The sequence below is a fragment of the Botrytis sinoallii genome (assembly GCF_014898435.1).
Source record: "Botrytis sinoallii strain Bc 23 chromosome Unknown BSIN_016, whole genome shotgun sequence".
In the NCBI taxonomy this organism is placed as follows: Eukaryota; Fungi; Ascomycota; class Leotiomycetes; order Helotiales; family Sclerotiniaceae; genus Botrytis; species Botrytis sinoallii.
The window spans coordinates 1,001,352-1,019,222 of record NW_024066043.1 but is presented as its reverse complement, the minus strand read 5'-3'; the positions used below and the strand labels follow the sequence as shown (position 1 = coordinate 1,019,222).

The 17,871-nt window shown below is 43.0% G+C and overlaps 4 protein-coding genes across 4 annotated transcripts; 2 read left to right on the top strand and 2 right to left on the bottom strand.

Annotated features, from left to right (window-relative positions):
- Nucleotides 1-687: 687 nt before the first annotated feature.
- On the bottom strand, nucleotides 688-3,300 carry EAF02_008660 (uncharacterized protein; the record flags this gene model as incomplete). Its single annotated transcript, XM_038904708.1, has 5 exons — nucleotides 688-2,258; nucleotides 2,311-2,789; nucleotides 2,931-3,048; nucleotides 3,103-3,167; nucleotides 3,290-3,300. 5 exons carry the CDS (start codon nucleotides 3,298-3,300, stop codon nucleotides 688-690), a joined length of 2,244 nt encoding a protein of 747 aa, XP_038755765.1.
- Nucleotides 3,301-4,711: 1,411 nt separating this feature from the next.
- On the bottom strand, nucleotides 4,712-6,371 carry EAF02_008659 (uncharacterized protein; the record flags this gene model as incomplete). The annotated part of the gene is made up of 2 exons (XM_038904707.1): nucleotides 4,712-6,075; nucleotides 6,149-6,371. The coding sequence occupies 2 exons, from the start codon at nucleotides 6,369-6,371 to the stop codon at nucleotides 4,712-4,714; spliced, it is 1,587 nt and encodes a 528-aa protein (XP_038755764.1).
- Nucleotides 6,372-9,413: 3,042 nt separating this feature from the next.
- Nucleotides 9,414-11,645, top strand: EAF02_008658 (uncharacterized protein; the record flags this gene model as incomplete). Its single annotated transcript, XM_038904706.1, has 3 exons — nucleotides 9,414-9,489; nucleotides 9,557-10,180; nucleotides 10,258-11,645. The coding sequence occupies 3 exons, from the start codon at nucleotides 9,414-9,416 to the stop codon at nucleotides 11,643-11,645; spliced, it is 2,088 nt and encodes a 695-aa protein (XP_038755763.1).
- Nucleotides 11,646-14,493: 2,848 nt separating this feature from the next.
- On the top strand, nucleotides 14,494-17,373 carry EAF02_008657 (uncharacterized protein; the record flags this gene model as incomplete). Its single annotated transcript, XM_038904705.1, has 1 exon — nucleotides 14,494-17,373. The coding sequence occupies one exon, from the start codon at nucleotides 14,494-14,496 to the stop codon at nucleotides 17,371-17,373; it is 2,880 nt and encodes a 959-aa protein (XP_038755762.1).
- Nucleotides 17,374-17,871: the final 498 nt, after the last annotated feature.

Here is a 17,871-nt window from a genome sequence, read left to right as displayed (position 1 = left end):
TGAGGGGCTAGAGGGGTACTTGTTAATGTTTGATGAGGGTTTAAGCCTAGGTGTACGAGTAGTAGGTGTGGATAATGTAGGGCTTTAAGAGTTGCTTCTTCGCTCTCCTGTTGAAGAAGTGATGATTAGATTGCTCGGGGAGGGGATTGCTTCATTGATGAAGTGAATTTTTTCTTGAGCGTTATGAAATTTTTCTCAACGGGTTTTAAGCCATTTACATTTTTTCACTTATCAAATAGCCTCACATTTTCTCGAACGATCGTAAGAAACTTGTTTGGATTTGTTCTCAAGATCAACAAACCTCATTCCAAATACCAGACTTAAGGCATCATTTCGTCCTAACAGTTTCCCGATTTTTTCCCTTGCCGATATCACTGTAAAGGGTTGTCGACCGATGATATGGTAGACTTACATACTAGCTAGTATGCACAGAGGTCAAGACTTGTGTTTCATGATAAATGTAGCTGAACTAACTACCGTTGCCGAAAGAGAGAGAAGAATGTGGAGAAGTGGATAAAAAAACAACTTGAAAAACTTTTGCAAGTGCAAGGGAAGAATGAATTCCTGAGGGCAAAGTGGGGTGAAGATGGACTTTGAAGTAGGAAGGTTCGCGAGATTCGGAAGAGACTACTGCCATGACTGGACAAAGGCTCGAGCATATCGCCATTCCGAATCCAAGCATAGAACTCAGTTGCGATCTATATTCTTTTTCAGACAATTGATAAAACTCTTGTCTCGCCCCAGTCCAATCTCGTATGCGGTATTTGAGTGTTCGGCGACTGGAGTAAACTTTATTGATTTGATGACAGACTCGATCTCTTTCCTGCCGCAAAACTCTAAGGGATATTTCCAGCGATTGGCAACCTGGTCACCCCACCACTCCAAAAACCCTTCAATCCATTTCTGGCCGTGGTTGGCAAAATTGCTCTCTAAAAACTGTTTTACATCGGCAACAATCAAGGTTGGAAGTATATCACCCGATGCTGAGCTAGCGGGACTACGCTCAGCCGATACAAAAGCATAGCGGGAAAGAGACCGAGTATCAGTTCTTGCCTTTTCTCCCTCTATGAGCTTGTAGGATTCTTCTTCAACAATCATGATAAAAGTCCACTCATTCGGAATAATCTCTCTAGTGATTTGAAAGATTCCATTTCTCTTTGAAATGCCAAAGCCCATATCGTCGCTATAAAGACCTGCGCAGAGTGGTAAAACCTTGTATCCTGGGCCGACATCGTCGTTTGGTTCCATGGCGAGGATCTTCGCCAGAGTCTGCCTCAAGTCGGAGAGCCATATGTGTCTCTTGTGGAAAGAAAATCCAATGAAGCGAGCTAAGCTCTGCACAAGTAGGGAAGGGTGTCGGTTCGCTTCTTTGAACGACATAGCATGATACCCAGGATTACCAATCCCCGAGTGCGACGACGGTCTCCGAAATAGATTAATTATGTCAAGGCCACCTTCACTATCACGTATGCAATTCTTGTCAGTATTACCACAGGTAATGTATATCATCTGTTCAATTACAGGCGAGATATAACTCAAATCGCAAAATGGTGGCATTCCGTTTTCAAGAAGATGGTCAAACTTGCTCATATCATTCATGAAGCTTTGCGGTTCTTCACTGATATCGATAGCTCGACTTGCTTCTTCGTTCTCGGGGCCGAGCTTTGGACCGAGCGCTAGAATGGGCTCACTGTTGTAATTACGAGAGTTTCGATCGTTGTGGAATTTTTCGCGAGATGCGAATGGCAGTGCATACAGGTCTGTGTCGAATAATTCCCTCAATGCTTGGCCTCTAAGTATCTTTATCTTTGTCGCAAGTAGAATCTGAGGGGTATCCAGTAAATACAAAGATCGAAGACGCGGAAAGTCATTGATTAGCTTGACTAGAGAGGCATCATTTATCTTTTGATTGCCACAAAGACTTAAGATCTTCAACACTCCAGCTTTCCTGGGCTGCTCTAGTACCTCTATTAAATGATCAGGCGATAGATCAAACGGACCCAAGTCAATGCTTTTCTCAGTTTCTAGTAATCGACTGAAAATATATCGTGCAGCAGCGGAACCTGCAAGAATTGTCGGTGTCGAGAGTATGGCTGATTTCAAGGCAGGTCGAAAATCAGGCAGGAGCGTCGCACGTTCAAATTTGGCAGGCAGCTCCTTGATTGGACAATTGAAAATATCCTTCGAGAGCTTTTCCATGCAAGCTTTGCGTAGTGTCAATGGCGGAGAAAAAACTGGCAAGACGACGTCGATTGGCTCTGACATGAATTAGAACTTTGCAAACATTGCAGGTAGTATGGAATGACAGACCTTGACCAGAAACCGGGAGTCGTACAATCTTTGCACCAACACGTATTCTCCATGTATTCCTTGGCCAGACGCTGTTTAGTGTACGACTGTCAATAAGATCTAGCTTGCTTAAGTGATGAATCCATTTTTTCCAAGCCTCTTCAAACTTCTTTGGTTCGTGGCCGTAGGCCTCAATGTACTCAGTAGCACTCAGAGGAATCATACTTGGGACTCCACAACTCATAATTATTCCCCACCCTCCTCTAGGGTCCGATCCGCAATGAATATTGACGAAACAATAGCGGATTTTGTCGATGTCTGTTATATCCAAAACAGTAATCCCTTCATTGTTGTCGGCTTTATCGAATTCCGTATTGAAAGATTGCGGATAACAAGAGGAAGTCGAATAACCATCCTCCTCCTTGAACGAATACCCCATGAACAGACACGTCATCGTAAATGGAAATGGGTTGGTTTCTTTCCGTATACACCAATCGGATCTGTTTGTCGGTGGGAAAGGCAGGATGTCAGTCATTACTTGCAAAGGCAAAGGTTTGGGGAGAATGGATATGAAAGGGTCTGGGATAAGGAGATAGAATCTGGCACAAGATCAGTGTGCAAACAGGGAATTGATTACGAACTCTCGAAGACGTGTAGCCCAACGCTTTTCATGCTCAAGGCCGATTCTGTTCTCAGGGCTCTGAAACAAGTGCACCGCGTTGGAAAGCAGTTCGACAGCATCTGGTCCGAACATGTATTCTAATACAAAGTAAGCTTCGAACGAAAAGTAAATGATCCGAGGGATTTTATTACGATGATGAACCGTTGCAAGTGTTCGATATCGGCTTCCGATTTTGGAAATAACATAGACTTGATGTCTTTCAATAGCTGTCAGTCACTGTTTCAATGTGAAAGAAAGGTTAAGAGACGAAAAGAATTCAAAATTCTGAAAAGGATATGCTTCTCAGTAAAGCATGAAATGAATGTAACATGCACTCACCTATTACCCATGGCTTGGGATGAAAGCGATGATATTTAAAAACTACCTTTTTTTAATGTTTAGTTGAGGTGATAAGAAGAAGGAGACGCGTGGGATTATTTACATGCTTCAAAAAGCAGCACGAAGAAACGTGACATGCTAGTGGTGACCGTAAGCTTCTTACCTCAACACAGTCTTACCTCAACACACGGTTTGCAGGACTAACCCCGCACTATCCTGCGGTCAGCAAATCACAACCCCAAGGACCCAAGGACTATACTATAAAGATTTCTCAATATAAGTATACTTTTCAAAGTCCAAACATGCACTAAAGAGATTGTGTGATTCCACACATCGGTTTTACTTGTTTCCTTTGCATGTGCACGTGATCGTGATAGAGGTAATTTGGAAGGCTGGCTATGTTGTGATCTTCAGAGTGATTTAGGACACACAATGCGAGATACATCAAACGAAACGAATTAAGTTCAATGTCAGGTGTTTGATGTCAGTATGTGAGTACATAATGAGGTAGATGGGTGGGTAGTTGTGAAGAGCATCGGAATTTGAACAAAATACTTGGACCAAGCGAGCTGAATGAAGGAGGTAAGAAATTCTTTGATCTCTTGACCTCTTGACCTCGAAGGAAATAGATGCACGCAAGTACATCTAAAGTAAATATACCTCATCTATCTCAAACAACCAGTGTTCAGACACTGCCGATTATTTCGACTTCGAATTTGGGCCATTAGACGTGAAGCTCTCTCTTTCCAAGCTATATGTACCTAGGTAACCGATGAGATGTCTCACACTCGATACTCCCGCTCATAATGAAGTCAGACCCCTTCCTGTTCTTCTCGTGCACTCTTTCAAATCTGTGGGGGGGGGGGGGGCTGAAAGATAGGTACTGGATTTTGAGACACTACTTCCGTTAGTATCTGTAGCCGGGAACCGTCTCATTATCTCATCACAACTCGAAGGATCTCGAAAGCAAATTTGGACTACCAATGCCAATTCGAAAGCTATAATTTAAGCATAGAAGAAAGACCCCCGTTTGAAGCCTTCCTGCCATTAGCTTCAACAATGTTAGACTCTATCACTGACACAAAATCCCAGCATTACCGCAGCTAATTTATAATTTTGTCATAATTCGTTATATTTCGTACTAACTGGGTAGCTCTTCTACTTGTAGAATGGGGCACTCTAGGCTGTTGAGAGTGACTGCATCCCGAAACATTCATATTAGATGAATGCCACATTCCCGTCCATGGTCTGAAGTCTCCCCATATGTATTCTTTTCCCTCTAACCCTACCAGCTTATGGCACTACCTCCCTAAAGTTATTTTATTAGGCCCAGAGAATAATCTTCTGTCGAAACCGAACCGTATGCAGAGCTGTCAACATCAAAAAGCGAGCTGTATGTGCTTCCCCAATCGCGACCTATGTCTAACCGGTCTCCTGCCCGAAAACTTTCAACATCACCATACCATTGTCTTCTTTAATCCCAAATGAAAGCTTGGCCTCTTTTACAATTGCTTCTACTTCCGCCTCGCTGCATCTCTGCAAATCCAGCAAGCCAGTGCCTTTCTTCCAGAAATCTCGAGCTTGCTTTATAATCATTTCGTCTTCCTCGCCTGTAACAGCCTGTTGAAGAAACTGATCAATATCAGCCACGACCAACTGCGGCTCATAGCTCTTAACAAATGCGACGGAACCTGTACATTCCTGACCGGCGTTCGCCTCGACGTGTGCACCGTGTTCTTTCGCCTTGATAAATGCGTATCTATGACGGAAAGAATGTTTGGCTGCTCCTGGGAACGGCTCATACGGTTGAGAAACGACTATCAAGTTCCACTTACCTGAAGGAGTTGCCCTGGGCCTCTGCCGGTAGTAGTTCATCCAACAATCGCCCTCCTCTTTATTTCTTGTCAAGTTGAACTCGAACAGATTTTTGGCTATTGGTGCAATTTTCATCTCGTCATTCATCTCCGATATTGCCATAGTCTTCGCTAGAATCCGCGTGCCATGGGACACTTGCTTCCGATCCGTATCTGGATTAGAGAGTACTCGAAGGAAATTGGCAAATCCATTGATGAGAAATGGAAGTGTGAGGTTGACCTCTCGGAGACTTAGAACATACACACTTTCCTCAAATGGCCAGGAATCTTTCGTTTTCCTGGCAATCAAGCCCGGTATCTTTCCATCAGATGATAGTGCGTAAATGACTTGAGAGACCAGAAAGTGTGGTGGCTCAATCTTGTTATAGCCGAGACTACCTGTGGCTGGCTTGAATGCCATGGAATACAACTCCGAATCATGGAAGCCTGATACCTTTGTTCCCTGGAGAATCTCCATCTTTCTCCCTAGCGGTATTCCAGGAGTGTTCAGGAGGTAGACATCTTTGAGATTTGGCAACGCGGCGAGAATCGTTTCTAGGGCAGCTGGGCTGATCAAGTTATTGCCGCACAGACTCAACGCGGTAACATTTCCTCGATTCATAGAGCTCATTACTTTCTCTAAGATCTGAAGAACATGACCTGAGCTCAGATTGTAGGGGTAGCCTAGGTCTATAACAGACTGAGTCATCAGAGCCTCGCCCAGTAACTCCCTTGAATTATAGTACCTCGATAACCTTAAAGGCTTTTCACGACTCTTAGAGATTGCTGTCGGGAAGAATCTGGGCATCACTGATGCTCTGTCTAATAATCGCCGGAAGTTCGCGGGTGTCTGTAGGTGCAACTCGTTGAATAATTTCGTTTCGGCTAGGATTTGTAGAGAGAGCGCTCCCTTGACAGATTGGTTTTGATTGACTGTGAAGATATGATCAGTCAAATTATTGAGCCCGCGCTGCTTGATGACGTTCAATGAAAATGGAACACAAACCTTGGGGATGATTCGACAAGAGATCATAAGTATCTCCAACGAGCACCATCCAAATGCCACGAGGCCAAGTATTACCTAGTATATGGGCATCAATAACTCTGAATTGGTCAAGAGACTCATCATAATTCTGATAAGGTGTCATGGTTCGTCTTCGTTTGCTGGCATGGTGTCCTCCAGCAAAAAAGACACTTGCCGATAAAGGTGTCATACGCGGCGCATGCATCTGATCGAGAGAGTTCCATTTAATTGAACCCACGTGAAAGAAGCAATAACCAATATCTTTAAGGTTTGTAATGTCAAAAACAAGATAAGGTCGAGATTTACCCAAGTCGGGATCAAATTCTTTCATCGAAATCGTGTCATTTGCAGCTTTGTAACCAATAGAAGGTATGAATGTAAAGCCGATAGCGAGACAAGTTTGAATGAAAGGAAACATAGTCTGGCGCCGGTGGTTTCTCGTGAGATCATCTCTGGATCAAATGAGTGTCGCAGATCCAAGTTCGTGCTGGATCTGGATTCTGTTTGCCGATGATGAATATATCTTGATGATATTGGCGTAAAGATTGAATAAAACGTCGTGGATAAGACCTATATATTAGATTCTTAATTAGTATATAATCTCATGATCAAAGATCAGGTTTGTATATCGAAGAAAAGAGATGGATATCAATGAAGACGGAAGTTACTCACCATGGCGGTTTTGAATACTAGCTAGCTGGAGGTAGCCCAGACTAGTCTTAGCAATTACTACCACTCTCATGTTGAATGCTTACTCCGATCTTTTGGAAAATCTGGAAGGCTTTGATAGTGTTGTTACGTTTGTGGTTGTGGAGGTAGAAGGTGGAGTGGAGAAGAATTCAGAGGTACTCGAATTATAAATAGAAAAGGCTCAGGCCACAATTGACTTTCCGGATAGTCTTGACGGTGACCGTCTTGATTTTCCTGTTCTTGAGTTCTTATTCTAGACCTAATATAGATATGACTGGGAGGCTAAAGAGTGTTCTTGTTGTTATGATGGAGTCACAAAAGGTTGAAATTTAACCGAATTTCACATCAGGGGCAACTAGAGTGTTTAGACTTTGATCTAAACAACATGTTTTACTGAGAAATAGATTCAATTGATTACAAGCGCTGTGTGACTTTTAAACAAATGATTCAAGGAGATAGATTTTAAGAGGGGTTTAATGACCAGTGTAAGAATTGATAAATGTTGATTAGGTGACAACACCCTGTGGTGGCAGAATCCGTGGTTGACGAAACAATGGTTTCGTCAAATACGATAAAATTTTTAATCTTTAATATTATATTAAAAAATGGGTTGTAAAGTATTAATGTAATCAATCTTATATATATACATGATTAGAAAATATTATTCTGAAAGGATTTAGAAAATTTTCGAAATTTCTTGATTTTTCGAAAGTTTTAGTCTAATATTATTTTCAAGTAAAAAGGTTTATTTATACTGAATTTGATTAATAATTAATTAATAATCGTATATTAATTATAACTATATATATTAGAGTTATTTAGTATTCTTGTTTAAACAGTACATTCTGTACTGTATGGTATAATGATAAAGCTTCTGATTGAAGAATAAATTGAAAGTGAGTAGTAAGGTGTAGAACCTCCTCCCCTTTAAACTTTCGACTAATACTCTTTAGCTCCCCCGCTCGTTCCCCTCCTCCTCCTAGCTCTATACTCGCTTCCCTTCCGTCCACCTTTCCTAAAATCATAAAGGTTCTTCAGCTAAAGGGTCTTTATTTTTTTATTTTTTTAAAAAAAATAAAAAATTAATAATAAACAGGTCCGAATTTGAGCTAATTATATTTGTCGATAATGAAGTATATATTTTGTTAATAATGAAAAAGTTTCAATTCAATAATATATATATTAAATATTTATATAGGAATTTATATTGACATTTTATTTATATACAGGTATTAACTTTACTACCATAGGGTAATGAGTATGCAACTTAGTTGTGTTAATATAAGTCTTGGCCACTTGGACACAATTTCACATGATCTTGTACTGAAATAAGACCTGAATCTATGAGAAGTGTCTGTTCAAGAAGATTCCCAAGAGGATGACATCTCATGTCTGAGAAAACTCCTTATACTCTCATCTACAGGCAACTATTGCGTGGCACTTTCTGACTCTTCTCCATGTTATTAGTATTTAGTCACAATGTTCATCTTCATTTTGGTATCTGTGTCACAAGTTCACAAAGGTTTTGTTGTAGTGGACATGTTTTTTTATAAAGGAAAAAGATTTTTTCATTTTAATTATTGTTTGTTTTTGTGTTGAAAAGTCAAGAAGTTAATACAAAGAAAGACTTCTTCTACTTATCTATTCAAGAAAGAATAGACTGAGCGCCAACAAGGGAAATTCCAGTTTACCAGTGCGAGGACCAGCCTCCAAGTCGTTGTCACCCGTGAGGATGTACAAGATGGTTGGTATGAGAGAGAGAGAGGGTTCTCTCAGTCTTTCCTCCCACCTAGTACTAGTTTCCCCTAGGATTCCTATATCTCTTACCTTTACGATCTTCCGCATCCAGCATACCCGCCAATTGCTCAGCATTAACTTGGTTGTTGTCGATTTTCCACTTGAGAACGAGGGTTCTCTCAACCAATTCCTGATACTCGATTTTGTAAGAAAAAATTGACTCGGATTCATCAAGCGCCAAAATATTGCCAAATTTCTTGACTTCTATGTTTGCCCTGGCGAGTATCGAAACGAATACCAATTGTACCTAATATCTAACCCTCTTCCTATCACCCCAAATACTAGGTAAGGTAAGTTATAACCGGTAAAGTATCGGTAAACCCCAACATCGATAGCCGAGATTGTGTATGCTCAGCCGATGTATAAGCACCCTTGTCTTCCCGAAACAAGTGGCTTCGGGATATCACATTTTCCCCATCAAATCAGTATTTCGAAGATGATTCCGTCGAATAATCAATCGATCGCAGGGTAAGCAAAATTGACATTCCACTTATTTTTCCTTGCTTTTGTGGATTTTAGGCAACTCTAGGCACTGTGCATATGCGCCTCCGTATCATTGGCTAGTCAGAAAGCTGGACCTCAACTGTTTGTAAAGCCACAGATTGAGGCGAATTGTCGTGGTCAATATATAAAGCAAGCTTTTCCCTTTTCTTGTAATTATTCCTCTTCATACGTACTTCTGAAGATCTCCTGCGGTACACTTACGCGCGATAATTAACCCAATAAAATTATTCGAGAGGAGATAGAACAGTCGCTCAATATGGGACAAAGACATCAACTCTTCGTTATTGCCAAGATAAATGGGCGGTATCGCGGACTAGCAGCAATACACCACCGTGAGTTTCTCTCTTTGGCCAATTTGGCCCTTAATGTTCACCCAAATACTAAAGGACAACTTGTCAGAATGGCTCTACGGCATTACCGCCCTCGAAGCCTGCCTAAACATCCTCAAAATCTTGCAATCTCCGGCCAACAGAATCGCATTGTCGCATGAACTTCGCCACGCAGCTCGCTTTAAAGAGGAAGATTGGTCACGGAAAATTGGATTCGCAAAAGTTCCTGTGGCCGATATCCCATTTCCCTTTATACTTACATGTTTGGTTGTCGGAGCTGGCCTCCGAGCAAAGGATAGTTATCATGCTCGAGTCCACAATCTTCCTTTCAATCTATCGTTTGATGGGGGCGATAATAACGATGGAATTACGGTATTCGATATCACTGAACTGACGCAAGTGCGATATTGCTTCGTCAATCTTGATTCATCTGATAGCGACGAAGAGGAAGGCGGGGCTCCTCCGATACCCCCCGCCATGACCCCACTTACTGGACCCCAATATCTTTGGGGATATTATAGAAAAGATGACCAATCAAAACAAGAAAAATTTAAGGATCTTGGTAAAAGCTTTCAAGCTTTGCCGCTAATTGATGGCAGAGCTTTGCATAGTGCATGGCCTGACAGTTCGTGGAGGATAATGGTGCAGGATGGCGGAGAGAGTGTATGCACCCGTGTTGAACAGGTCGTGGCAGGTAGGTCTAGCTTGAGACATCTCCATCATTTGATCATCCGCGTCACTCGATACTTTTGGCTGATCCTTTGATTACAGAAGAAGAAATTTCTGGGCAGAAGGAATCGAATCCTGTAGATTCTGAAATTTCCAGCCTTAGAGCATCCTCTCTTGTCAAGGTTCTAAACTCAGCGATTGCAAGTTCACCCTCCGAACTTCCGCAGATCCTTGAAAGGGCATCGCTCCTTTCGGACTTCTATCCTGCCGCCAAGTCAAAGCTATATGCTGATCCTACCGGTGTGTCGAATTCTGCGTCGGCACGTCGGATTTTGGGCAGTATTCTTAGAAGAGAAAATACAATTGACCTTGGTACCTTCGAACTGACTACCGAGCAAATTTCAGAAGTATTGGAGGAAGCATCTAAAGATCCCAAAGATGTGATTAGTTTGAACTTTTCTGGAAACCTCAACATCACCGAATCATTTCTCAAAGAAATCTTGATCAAGTTTCCTAGACTTAAAACATTGTATCTCTTGAACACCCCACAAATTTCTTTGGAGAAGAAGATTGGGCTATTAAGAGGAACTACAATTCAACTTTACGACACAGAGCTTCTTGCGTTGCCATTTGTGAAGAAATATGACGGGATGATGCACGGCTTCAATAAATTTGAGCCAAGATTAATTCCGCTCTATGGTTACATTAAACCAGTCATTAATCAAATGATCATAATGGCATGTTGTGATACAAATCTGGTTCCGCGCGACACAGATGGAGGCCTCAATATCGAGTCCATGTTTGATAAAGGCATATTATTAGACAATTCTATGCGCGACCATGTTTGTATACCTTTTGGAGAAGTAAATCTCAAGCCATCTGCGTTGATAACCGGGATTGCCCAATACGTTCATTATGTAATGAACCAGCAGCCGTATCTCGATATTGGAATGATGAATCCCCCAGCACTGAATATCGCAAAGCAATTAGCAATGCCTCATACTTTCGAAGATAACGAGAATTCATTTGCAGTTGGTACCATCTCTGACTATTTCGACCGTACGCCAAGCGACAGTTGGTCTCTATCCCACAAGGGAGGGTGGTGGAAGAAATATTCTAAAATTGCTCCAGGTGAATGGACTTTAGTTGTGACTGGGGAAACTGATAGTTGGGACGGCCCAAGGGAGGAATGTGCAAAAGTGCGATACGCTTTTGTGAGCGCTGCTCCTCCAACAGATACTGAAGATTCGACTCTAGACTCATATGTTCCGAAATTCATCATCCGGGATTTTCGTGGATTCCTTGACAGTGTTATCCCTGATACGTCAGATCAGCAACAGATCTTGGAAATCTGGAATAGAGCTGTAGAACCGACTACTCCAAGTTCAGCCTTAAGGTTGAGTGGAAGACAAGAGGTGGAGTCACTGATGCGTGCGCTTGTTTATCCGGTGAACGATCCAGGAAAATTAGAAAATACAGGGACTACATAGTCAAGATCAGCAAGTTGTGCATCGTCAATATCAATAGATAGATTGAAGCATGGCTAATATTCTCAGTCTTTTGGGGGATGGGGAGGGGAGTAGATATATCTCTTGAGTCGAGAAATGATCATTATGTACCGACGCTTGCTGGGTCCGTTTACCGATAAATTGTGCTTCATTGTTTCGTCGTTTATGTTTCCTCTCTGTATCAACAGACCTTTTTTTGTATGACGCCATCAAAACTGCATACCAATATTAGGAATTATAACATCATCGCCCTTGGGTATATTGCACCGGTCATATGGAATCTCAAACAACAGCTGAATTGGTAGAGGATCTCGATACACTCGAAAGAACATTCTCTTCTAGTGCCACCGAGTGAGCATGAAACTGAATGCACATGTAATATCTAGTTTCCTTTAATGAGATAGAACATTCTGCCGTTAGCTGGTCCAAGGATATTGGTGTATCTGTATAATAATAGATCGATACATCCTGATTCAATTACGTCGGGCCGCGTTTCGGTGGTCTGTCTAAAATGATCCAAAACATGTTCTGAAGTATTTTACATTGGCTTTGATGATGCTGGTATTCTTAGGATCTCTCAAAGTGTATGAAAATTAGAAACTGGTGAAACCTTTCGAGTCTGTGTTGCCGCCTGTCATCAAAAGAACGGGCAATTTTGATAGGACAACACCAGACTGATGTCTGAGGACTAGCAGGCTGAGTCTATAAGCCGTACATAATCTGTTGGCCCGGTCAGATGAGAGGTCGGAACTCAAGAAGATGTCAAACATTCCCGACCATAAGGACAAGACTTGACTGCGATACATGAAGTCTCAGAAGCATCTTACTACCACGTGAAAGCATCTGTGTTCCATATATTCAAGTACCAGTCGAATCATCTGCCTATTCAGGGTTAGTCGTGCATGCATCAATATTACTTAGATGAATGCATAGCCTGGCATACAGGATACACAGCGTGGGAGTCCACAAGTACTATACATTTGAAATGTGAAGTTAGAGCAACTCGAAAGATTAATGTCGTAAAGCACAGAAATCAAATTATGTGGGTGAGTATGAGTAATATCAGCTCCGTCCAACGTAGCCCGACGCAAAGGTTCGGATTCTTCGGGTAGTTGTGAACTTGTGGAAGCGTATTTGAAGCAGAGTCGTTGACAATAGATGGAACAAGGAGTGCAGAATGCTGGAGTATAATTTTCCACTGAGAGAATATAGTTACCCATCCACATGAATTGGTGCCTGACTAGAGAGATTCGGGGTAGATTGAAAATGGTATTCAGCAATCGGATGTAACCTTGTCAAAAATGTGGTTGTTAAAACATGCTACATTCCCGACAGATGGTACCAATGAGAGCAACCCAAGTGAGAATTTATAGATGGCTTGTGGATGAATCAGTTGGAGAAAGAGATTTTGGTTCAACTGTACCGTAGTTCATTTGGCAGTAGCACGAACGAGGGTTGGTTGATTGACCAAGCTCGCCAAGACAATGAGTGAGAGACATTGGATGATAGGAAAAAGCACGGACTAATTATGGTAACGACACGTGACGGGATCTTTTACTTGGCTTGGCTTGGTTTGTGGAAACTCTGAGATGTTCAAGGTCTCTCATTCATTCAACTAAAAATGACACCTCAAGCATCTTTCGAAAACAGAGCATCAAAGATATATGACATGATGCAGCAACAGTCAGACGCCGAGATATATATATGTATACAAAGTATATGAATCTTCACCCGAGACTGCTTAGCTGGCAATTTTTTAATGCAGGTACCTCGATCATACCGCCAGCAGATATGAGCTCATATACTGTCCCTATATTTGTGCTTGACACAATCACGTTAGCATGACTGGTTGGCAATATTCATCGGCGGATATTTCTACTTACAGAAAGTCAAAGTATATATAGGGAGCCCACCCGTCACCTATTTCTGTCCTCATTTCTACATGGGTACTTCACGAATCGAATGTATAAATCAGAACATCACATCCAGTCGTGCGAAGTTGAACTACGATCAAGTCAAACCCGGTCTAACTCGTGGTGCATTGAAATCTATCCCCATAGGTCAGTCTTTTAACCATTTCTATTTTTACGCGCCGAACTTGTGGTGTTCCCATGAATCAGCAAGGTTCTGCAGTCGATGAGCACTTTCATTGGTAGATGCTGTATGCAAGTGCTAACGGAAAACCTACCTCCTCAATTAATCGTTGCGCGCGCAATTTGCTAGAAAAATTGATTTTCTTCCCATTTCAGTCCTTGCTTGCCAACTATTCGCTGCGGGGCCGTCATCGCCATGCATTTGGGTTGAACAGCCACATCTTCTATTGGCTATACGGTCGTGAACCGACGTTGTAGTATCTTAGTCAATCTCAACCTTTTATCCTCATTTTGGATGAATCTCTTGACTAGTGGAGATCATATTGGTCTTGACGCTTGGAGAAGCTTGTGAGTCCCTTTTGGTCGGTCTTCAATAAAATAGTTTTCCATTGGTGCCACACCTGCTTGCTCCCCTGGTCGACTTTTGACGCTATCCGGTGACGATTGTACAGGCAATACAGGTATCGTCAGTATAAACCCTTGAGTGGCCCAGTTACCAAACGCAAGTTCTTCTCGTCTCATTCTTTTTTGTAGTGTAGGAGGCGTATTTTTCTTGTCGTTGTTAATTCCTCTCTTTTTTTTGGCATTGTTACAAAGTCTTCGTTGATCGAAGCATACTATCTTTTAATATCTCATTTTCCTTGCCTCACGAGACGCAGTGCGTTTTCGAAATTAATTCACGATACCCAGTCGACAAAGAACGCAAACAAAAAGGTCACGTTTTCTAGGTCTACAAAATGGCAACTCTATATTATTTACCTGCTACAACATACCGGCCGCCAACTTCACCTGTGCAGGCACAGACAAGAAGACGGCCACTTAATACAATAATGGAAGATGAAGAAGAATCTGTACGGGGTTCAAGACACATGGAAATGCGTAGTCGAGATAGATCCCCCCTGAAGGCAGACTTCCTTTCTCCCCTCAGCGACCACTTTCCAACGCCTCGAGCCAATCAATTCATGCAACAATATCGTCCAGCTTCACCATCCTGTTCAGACTCGAGCAAAGACTCTTCTTCCGCTCCATCATCAGCACCATGGACAAGGACAAGTTTTACAACCGATGCTACAGACTTCGATGATCTCTATGATGCTTCATCTGACGACGATAATCGATGGAGCAGCACTATGAGGCAAAGAACTAGTGTTGGGCAATTTTCAAGGTCAAACAGGTCATCCACGGGCTCTACTCGAAGTAGAAACTCCCTAAGCTCATTGCCTTCACTTGTGATTCCGTCAAATGAAGATCCATGGGCTGAAGTCACCGCTTTCAAACGACAACTAGCCTCTCCGGTACCACCAACACCACCCCCGAGAGTAGCAATGTCTCCCGCTGTTCTCACGTTCCTCAAGAATCAAGAAAATCTATCAATTCCATCATCATCGACTCCGCCTTCGTTGGATGGAAGCATGGATTCAGAGCAGATGGCCCAAATATCTGCTCCACCAACTCCAGATGTCGGCTACGACAGTGAAGAAGATGGCCCTCGGGCTAGCTGGGGCGTTCAACTGCAACCTGCTGCTATGGCCACCTTGGAGGCGATCTCAGGACCTTCAAATGACTACTTTGATGAACAGCAGCCGGAACAGGTCATTGATTTGAGTACCGCACCGCAAGAAATTATACCTGGTCAAGAAATGCAGCAAAGCTTGCCACCATTGAATACAAACATTCATCGCGCCAACTCGCTAATTCTTACTCCAAGTCAACAGCGAGCTATGGAAAGTTTAACAAATCTGGAGATCCCATCTCCTGGTGGCTTCTTTGCATCTTTGGGCCATGGCGCAAGACATACCTGGCACCTTGTACCCATCACGCCAGACGAACCTCTTCCGCCTTCGTCAACTACCGCCGAAAACTTTTACAACACTCCGTGGGCACCTCATCCAGTTGAGCGTATCATCGAACTTCCAGAGCCCGCTGATACTGATGGGCCACCTACTGCTAAATTCATTAGACCCGAGATCCGCCATGACAATTCTGATGAAACAATTGTTCCTGTCAGCTCTCCACCACCAAACAAAACTTATTTTGAGGAGGAAATTGTAGCTGACGAGATCTTAACGGATTACGCACCTGGATACATCAACAAGCTTGAGGATACTGCGAATGCCAATGTTGACCGCACAGCACTGTGGCTTGCAGCTCAGCATGACTACCTCTCGGAACTCATCAATCCTACAGAGGCTCGTGATGATGAAGTTGCCTTGTTGAAGCGAGCTGTCAGTGTAAGACTTTCAGCAGCAGAAATGAATATCTCGCCAATTGAGCCTGAACAACTACCTATGCAGCGTAAAAAGACCGTTCGATTTTCCACAGACCCAATCAATCATGATGTCTCCACTCCAGAAGCTGCTACTGCTACACTTGCCACACTAGCTGGAAATGCCTGTCCGCTACCCAAAGCCCTTCCTCAAGAGTCTACATATCATCGTGCCTTCAAACGCTCAGTTCGCAAAACTCGTCGCCGTGATGTCTTCGTGCATCGTGTGCCCAGGTTTGAAGCTATCCAATCTCAACGTGTCTCCTTCCCAGCAGCTCATCGTGCCAGTCTTCTCGGTAAATACCAATTGAGCGTTCTTCCAATGTCCCCAAAGCGCCGCATGTCTTCCAACGTGGCTCGTGGCGATGATACCCCATTTGAAGATCCCGAAAAGCTCCAGCATGACAAAGAAGCCGAAGCTCTTGAGCAAATGTCACCTGCAGCCTGGAACGTGACAGCAACTAAAATGCTTAACGGGGGTCGCTTGATTGCAGCCCCGGTTGCCAAGCGTCTTGCGAGACTGTCCTCGATGGGCCCCACCATCAACGGTACCCCTCGAGACCGTGCTCGCATTCTCGATCTGGGTGGACAAGCCACATGCGATTGGGCATGGCATTGTGCTACTGAATATCCCAACTGCAAAGTCTACACTGTAACCACCAAGGCTCTACGTCAACTCTCAAACTCCAACATTCGCGGTCCTAAGAATCTTCGCCAGGTAGCTGTAGAGCGTCTCGTTAAGCTTCCATGGAAAGACAACCAATTCGATCTCGTCTCCGCTCGCGAAATCTACATGATTCTCAAAGAGCGCGGTGAGAACGGTGAAGATGAATGGGAAGCTTGTCTCAATGAATGCATGCGCATTCTTAAGCCAGGCGGATATCTTGACTTCTCCATCATGGACTCCGATATCGTCAACGCGGGTCCAATGGGTTTGGCCAAAAGTGTTGAGTTTGGATTCAATCTCAAAACCCTCGGTTACGATCCATCTCCCACCAAACTTTGGCTTGGTCGTCTCAAACGCGCGGGTTTCGTAGGTATCAAACGCGCGTGGGTATTTTTGCCCATGGGTGCAGATCCTGAGCATAGATTGGATGTGGAGAGAAACAGTGTAGGTGATCCATTGGAAATGGAAGCGATGGTTAGCGGGAGCACAGGAGATGCAGCATGTGTTACTGGATTGGTCGGTGGCTGGGCTTGGGAGAAATGGTTGTTGAGATGTAGAGTTCAGACAGTGGGTGATGAGGGCACGTTGGAGGGTGTACAAAATCTCATTGAAGAGGGTAGAGCTTGTGGTGCTGGATGGAGAACTGTGAATGGATGGGCTAGAAAGCCAATGGGAAAGATGTAGAGTCAGCTACTTTCAGTGGGAAAGGACGTGCAAATTGGTTTCTTTAGATTTTTTGGTTTGATTTGGTTGTTTTGGTGACGGTGATAAGGGCATGATGATGAGGATTATGATGGGATGAGTAAATGGCTGATTTCTTTTGTTGGTTCGTGGATAGTAGTTGGCTGGATGGTTGACGAGTGATGAGTCTTTCGGTAGTGGGGGCTGGCTGAAGGGGCATTTGGTTGAGGTTGTAAATTATCTTTCTCTTGATGTAGCAATCCATGTGTTTTAAACCCATATTATTCTCTCGTTATATCGTGAATGTAGGTTCCACGCTTTTTCGTATTCGTTCTCAATGCATGGGATACGAAAGTTCGCAAAAAGAGGATTTTGACACTTGAAATTCGTCGTGGCATCTTCTCCTTTGACAAATCTTTGTAGCCCGGACAGACGATTCAAGCTTGATAACAATAAAATTGTTACATTTGTTATTTTTAAAGAAGAAGAAGAAGTATGAAT